Source organism: Psammomys obesus, unplaced genomic scaffold, assembly GCF_907164565.1.
Source record: "Psammomys obesus unplaced genomic scaffold, mPsaObe1.curated_primary_1811, whole genome shotgun sequence".
NCBI classification, from domain to species: Eukaryota; Metazoa; Chordata; class Mammalia; order Rodentia; family Muridae; genus Psammomys; species Psammomys obesus.
The window spans coordinates 14,368-21,851 of NW_026589959.1; the positions used below are offsets into that span (position 1 = coordinate 14,368).

The 7,484-nt window shown below is 40.3% G+C and overlaps 1 gene segment (V, D, J or C); it reads right to left on the reverse strand.

The window, feature by feature from the left end:
• Positions 1–5,965: 5,965 nt before the first annotated feature.
• Positions 5,966–6,535, reverse strand: LOC129675511 (T cell receptor alpha variable 22-like). The segment is given in 2 exon segments: positions 5,966–6,312; positions 6,484–6,535. Coding segments are annotated over 2 exon segments (399 nt in total).
• Positions 6,536–7,484: the final 949 nt, after the last annotated feature.

Below are 7,484 nucleotides of genomic sequence, written 5' to 3' on the forward strand. Positions count from 1 at the left end.
TGTTCTTATCAATGAAATTGAAATCCAGTGTCAACCGTGATGGCTGGAAGGTCAGCTACAGCTGCCAAGGTGTTGTTCTTTCTCAGTAACAATTCTAGCTCTGGAGTCTTCCTCTCACCAGTGAGAAAAAGGCTGTGCTTGTGCCTTAAGCCTATAGAGCCCACATACAAAGAAGTGAATTCTCTGCATCCTTCCCAGCATTTGAGATCTACTACCACCTTGTGGTTGTATCTCTAACCAGTAAGGACTCGGGTTAAGTGTTTTCTGTCCCTATGAAGGATTCAGACACACTGACCAGTATTATGCCATATCAAGTGGGTTCTAGTTCTGAGAGAAGAAGAATGGTATTTGTACTCACTAGTTAAGCTGTTTCTTTTCTTTAAATGTAGTATAGGATATGTATAATGCTTCATACATAAATTTATATACATATATATATGATATATATATGTATATATATGATGATATGTATATGTATATATATATACATATATGTATGTATATACACACACACATGTGATGTGATCCTACATAAGGCTGTGTGACAGAGGGGGAAGAGAGAGAGAGAGACATTTATTATGTCTAGAGCTGTATTTACTAAGCCCCTGTCATATTGTTGAATGCACTGATGATTTGTCAAGCATTCTGCGTTATCTTGGAGATAGATACTTAGGTCTATATTTGTCCTCAAGAGTTATTTCACTCATAAGAAGGTTTTTTTTTTCAGGTCTCTTGTGGGCTTTCAGTTACAAGGGGACAATGTTCTTTTATTTTAGTGAGTTCTTGTTGACAATACAGATATGCTGTTTCTATGCTTGCATCTTTCCTTCCAAAGAAGTCAGCCCGGAATCACAAACACATTCAGCTACTCTTAGAAAAGTTCTCAGAAGTCATTTTTTCTTGAGGATGGCAACATCTATGTGGCTTACTCTCATAGCATCCAGTGTTGTAGACTGAATTACTGATAGAAAAGTAGTGTGGATCCTGGAGAATTGGCCAAGCCTTGAAAAAAAAAAAAAAAGACACCTCAGGTTTCCTCCTTCCTGTGTACCCTCCCAGCATACCCTAAGGCCTTTCTAAGAGATTTCCTTTTTTTTGTGTCAACTGTGATTTGAAACCCTCTGAGAACCCTGTGTCCACACAGGCTTAGAAGCCTGTAGGCTGTCCTCACTGTCACTCTCATCCATCATTTAGATTTCTCTGGTACCATCCACATCTCCTTAACAGAAGAGTTGAGGGGCCTACCCTCTTATTCCTCCTCCATTTACTCGAAACTCAATTGTACCTTGCTGCATTTTCTTTTCGTTCTCATCCACATTCCTTTGTGTCAAAAGCCAATAAAGACACTCCAACTGGTTACCTGGTGGCCACACCCACCTGGAAAGAAAGTGGTCCATTTTCACTCACCTCCATGTCCTACAGGGCAGTTTCCCCAGTTTCACTGTAAGCCCTGCAGCAGACCACCTCAGGGACCTGTCCTTCCTCTTTGCTTCCATCACATAGGGTCTCCACCAAGCCTTGCAGAGAACCCAGCTTACCTAGTTCCTGTATAACTTAACGGCACCCCCTCTAGCACATCCACTTTCCATCCTGTCAGTTTTCAATGTAGAAAAACACTTTCTGCCCACACTGGCAGGGACTTGTACACGCAGGTTACTCACACTGTCCTTCCTGCTCTCTGTCACAGTCTCTCTATTCTCATCTGAAGCCTGATAATAACCAGCTTAGAGAGGAAATGTTACCCCTGGTTCCACCGTCCTCCCTGTCTTTTTAACTATCTATTCTATTTTCCCCCATTCAGGAAACTCTTCCCTTTCCTCTAGGTGCCTACTCTGTATCTATCTTCTGTAGGTATACAGACTGTGGCAAGCCTTTAGAAGGCTTAAAATCTAATATCCAAACGTAAGAGAATACACACCATATTTGTCTTTGTGAGTTTAGTTTTCACTAACAGAGTCTTACTTAGAGAAGGCCTCGTTCTCAGTAGTAGACGGCCAAATCAATGGTGTATTTCAGGATTTTTATTTTTTTGTATCATAATTCTTTCCCTGGGCATGGTTTGCCATATCTGCCATTTACCTATAGATTATGTTTTCCAATTTCATGTTCTTATGGATTTTCTGTGTGCACATGTCTCTGCGTGTGCATGTGCTTCACATTTTATTTGTTTTGTTTTGTTTTTCTATTTGCTATGTTTGGTTTTCTTATTTGCCTGATATTTTTTTCTAGAAGAAGGAGAGAGAGAGAGAAACTAAAGAATGAAATTGTATGTGTGGAGATGGGGAGCATCTGGAAGGAGGTGAGGGAGGGGATACATAGACTAGAATATATAGTGTGGAGAAAATCCATTTTCAATTTAAAACCAGAAGAGAACTGCAGTGCTGCAGCCTGATTATTTCATGCTCAAAGTGCCAGTGTTTACACAGATTGGAGCTGTTGATTTTGGTTATTACGCAGATTGGACCATGCCCTTTACAGACCCCACATGCTGAGCTGCAAGGGTTGATTTTCCTTGAGGTGATTGTTCCTGCCTGAATGAAGCGGAGACACAATGCAAAGGGAGATATCTGGAAACAGAGTTTCTACCTAGTCATGTTCATTTATCACCTAATCATTTTATAATGGCAGCTTGCACATACTTTCTGCTTTGTAATGATATTGTATGAGGGACATGCATAAATTCTTCTGGCATTGAATTTTTTTGCTACTTACTGAACACAGAAAATATCTGTGAGCAGTGTTGGGCATAATGAGACTGGGAAAAATTGTTTCAGCCTATGGAAATCTAAGACCATTCATATTCTCAGGCATCTAACATACCTGCCGTTTCTCTGACAGATCCTAGGGCTCTGGAGAAATTAGATAAGATCTTATCAGTGTTTCCATACATCCCATAACACAATGAATTGGTAGTAGATCATGGTGAAGATTAAACTTAAAGTCAAATAACATAAAATTGGACTTTGCTCAATATAGTGATCATTTGTGGTGTGATACGGTTGTGGACCAAATGCCTAGGCAGAGATAGGCAGGATGCTCCTTTATGAGGCTCTGCTTTTAATCATTAAACATAGCACTCCTTTCTTGTAAGAAATATATGTACCCTGCAACTTGGAGAAACTGAGAATGGCCAGTGGTTTATTAATATATGAAGCAAAAGTCACATTGACAGCTTCATCTTGATGGATTTCTGGAATTAAGAGATACTCTCTTTCAGGGGTAACTAGAAAACTCAAATTCTCAACAGAGGTTGTGATACATTTTGTGAAACCTGACATAAAAAAGAAAATCGTTTCTCTCCCCAGATGTAAAAAAAAGTGCCCTCGATGACTTGAAAACACAACAGAGTTTACACTGTTGTGATTTATATAAAAATATCAGACACAAAGTGGTGTCACCTAGAAGTTACCATTATTGGGCTTGTTCAGGAGGAGCTGGTGGGAGCCTGTGTTTGTGAGGATGGCTGTAGGAGAGAGAGGCCGGGCCAGGGATGAACAGGTCAGCAGTTGCTGCAGATAAGCAATTGCCACTGCTTGCAAGGCTTAGGAGGTATAAGACAGTGAAAGAATTCAAGAAGCCACCTAAAGTACACTGGACAGAATTAATCAAAGTTGATCCAGGTGACCTGCCACTACAAGAAGAGTTGGCAGATAATTTATGGATTTCCTCATCAAAGGTGGAAATAAGTGAAGTAAAAGGTGAACATGAAGAAAGCATGGTAAATTTATTCAGAGTTTCACAGATGTTGAAGAAGGTAACAGCTGAAGAAGTAGGCCTGGCTTTGGAAGAAATTGAAAAAGCTGGAGAAGGGCAAGCAAAATGTGAAAATCAACTGATGACAAAAGTAAAGAAACTGGAAGATGAACTGGTGATGGTTCAGCAGTCTGCAGGTGGACGGGATACTCAGTTGGAACAAAAAAATCATAAAGAATTAGAGAATGTGGAGGGCATTTGGATAAAGAGAAGAAAGTTAATAAAAACATTGGCTCTTTGAATGAGGAGGCAGAACACTAAAACAGCAAATGAAGAAGAGAATGAACAGTTTTGTCAGGATATTATGATAGCCAGAGACAAATAGATTCACAAAAGTAACCACTTTGATTACGAAGAGGAAACAGTGGCAACTGATCACATCTGTCTTAAAAGAAATTTGAACTTGTTCTATATCTGGATGAAATTCAGCCTTTAACATAAGCTAATAAAAACACCAAAGTTAGAATCAAGAAATGAAGGGGGGAAAAAAAGACTCTAGAAGAGACTTGCAGGAAATGGAGCAGAAGCCTGATGACTGTAACAGGATGAAGTGTATTGTCCATCACACAGATTCTGTTGTGAACCAGACCTAAAGAGAATGAGCATTGTCAACTTCAAGTGTGAGAGCTCACAGACATTGTGAGGGCATGGGGTGAAGATGATCCAGCCATCATGCCTGTCAGTGCAAATGGAAAAGAATGCAAGGTGCTTTCCTCAATCGATACAACTTTTATCCTTTTGCATTTTGATTTAACTTTAATTGTGATTTTGATTTTAAGGATTTATATCAAACAATATTTTTGATATTGCTTTTTTATTTATTGTCTGTTTTGGCTAGAAAACTTCTAAAATTGCTTGCTAACTGTAATCCTCAAGCTCATTTGTTTATTAAACAAGTGCATTCAAGTCCAGATTAATCAGGATTGGGGTTAGAAGAAAGATCTATCAAGTTGGTTACAAAGCCTTTTCTGAGTAACCTCTGTCTGTATCTAATTGCCATGTTCCATTCTCACCTAATTCCATAGCCCCACCCTACCAGGAAGCTAGGATTAGGATGGTTGCCATTTGTGAACCCTCTGAGATGACTGAATTCATAATTCTTCCTGTAAATGCTCTCACTCTAGTGACACCACTTCTAGCCATGCTCAAGCAAATCTTACTGGCAATTGGGAATTATTATCTGGGAAGCTGGGCAATCTATGTTCTAAACAAGCATAGTTGCGATGGGGATGAATCACAAGATGGTCAGTTAATTTGCGAAGCTTAGAAAGAAAATGTTTAGCCAGTCCAGTGACTGTTGTAACCACTCAGCTGCTGTATCAAAATGTCAATGGACAGACATTACATGGATGAATGACATGGCTGCTTTCTAGTTCTATGCACAAACAAGTGACAGGCCACAGTTTCCCAGCTGTGGAATATAGTCTGTCAACCCTTGGAGAAAAACAGTTGTTTGGTTCACATTTAAATGTAAATAATATAAATGTAAACATATATAAAATGAGTTAGTCCCCTATTGTGTGGTAGGTAGGAAGTTTTCAGTTTTGTGTTGTTGTTTTCTTTGAAAACAGTGTTTCATTGAGAAATTTTGTCTGTTACCTTGCAGATGTGTAAATATATCAGAAGAAACAACTGCTATAAATATTGTTTGACCGACCACAAAACTATCTATTTGGTCATTCATCTTTTGGCTTTCATAATTTTTGATGTGAAATATTTGTTTTACATTTCATAATTAAATGTATTACACTGTTAAAAATAGCAAGATATTGTAGAAATGATCTCTTGATTTAATAATGAGATCTGTTTGTCTTGAGTTTCTTTATCTTAATTTATTAGGTTTTCGAAATTTATCCTTTCTTTAACTTCATATTTAGCCAATTAGCTGAAAGTGTTCTCAGGTGCTCTCTAAACAAAGAAGAAAACAGTTGCTCTCAGTTTCTGATTGTGAGAAATGGCCCAAATGATTCTGGATTGTGTAAGAAAGGTTTTATTTTATGTCATTAGCAAAAGCATTTGATAAATTAAGTGTGTATTTTAATATTGTGAGCTGATGTTTCTAAGGAATTAACATTCTAGAAGTCAGTGTCAGGTCAGTCTGAATTTAAGGGTGAACTTCTTGAGGTATTTTTATGTCTCCTCACACTTCCTTTGTAATTGGTGAAGATCTAATAAAGCCACAGCTGTGCAAAGCCTCCTGCATCTCCCTGTGTCAGGGGCTGGAGCTGCACACCCAGCGGCAGTTTGGGGCCAGGCTGTAGGCTTGCTGGGAGCACTGTGCCTCAGCAGCACAGAGGTAGGTGCCTGAGTCCTCCATCTGGGTGTCCCTGATGTGCAGGGTGCTGTAGGGCTCCTTAGGATCGAATGTTGACTTTAACCTCCCATTCTCCTTTGTTCCTGCAGCCAGGTAAAACAGACTAATGAGGCTACCCCGGGGATTCTGTCTGAACCACTGCACACTCTTCATGGTGGTGGAAAAGTTGCATCTCAGAGCAGAACTTGTTCCCTCCTGGAGACTCAGGACTGAAGGACTCTGCTCCACCTCAGCTCCTCTCACCCCTGCTTGGAAACAGAAAAGCAAACCAGAATCAGAGAGAGGTTTTCACCCACACCTGTCAGATATCCCAGGAGACTCCCATGAGGATGAATGCACAGGAGCTGTGTGTTGGCTTTCTCCCACTCCACCATTTCTGGAGAATCCCTAAAGCAACTTAGCTGAGTCCAACTCACAGCAAATCTGCACCCATAGAATCCCCAGCACAGCTCCCAGGTTCCTCTCCATGGCCCCTGTCCAGTTGCTTGGATTCTTCTATCCAGCTCTGACGGGGGTTGAGTGTTGTGCACAGACACACTATGCTGACAGAGGACAGGTTCTCAGAATCACTGAGCTTCCTCCTTCATCTGAACAGGAAACCCCGCCCACCTCTGTGTCATAATATTGCACTCCAACCACCTCCATGTCCTGATTGCTGAACTGTACTTGCTTTAGGACTGTGCAGGAAATGGCAGTCACAGTAGGGCCCAGGACACTGTATTTTCTTTGTAGCCCATCACATAAGGGAGTCTGGGGAAATGTGTGAAGAAGTGGGGGTGGGGTGCATGTATGCAAATGTTGGTGGAAATCTAGTGACTCCCATAGGTTAAGCAGAGCCTTGCAGAATCTTTGCATGACTTTTTGTTGTTGTTTTTTATATAGATCTATAGACAAATGGGATCCACTGAACAGGTTCTAGATATTTGTGATTTTCCATAAGAACAATTGAGAGCTAAAGATCCAGATGAACTCCACACCTTCACTCCTACTCTTTGCTTTGCGGATGTTATGTCCTGATGTCCTCTCAGCTCTTCAAACTTCTAGGAAACCTAAGAAAAGCCAATTTCTAGGCAACCTGCAGTGCCCCCTAGTGTACTGACACCACTGACAGCAAGAGCGACTTCAGGCCATCTCCACAAGCCTCATTAAACCAGCCCTATGCGTTCCATCACTTCTAGTGATCACTCCCAATAAATTACAAAGAAAAGCAGATGGTCAGAAAACATTAGTGCCTAGATAGAGTTCTCTGAAGAAAAATAAACTGGCTGAGAAATAACTCATAATTGTTCATCATCACAAGAAAATTAAACGAGTTAGAGATTTTATCTCACCTGTGTCTAAAAATCAATAAAACAACTGACCACAAAAGCTGTGTGTGTGTGTGTGTGTGTGTGTGTGTGTGTGTGTGTGTGTGTGT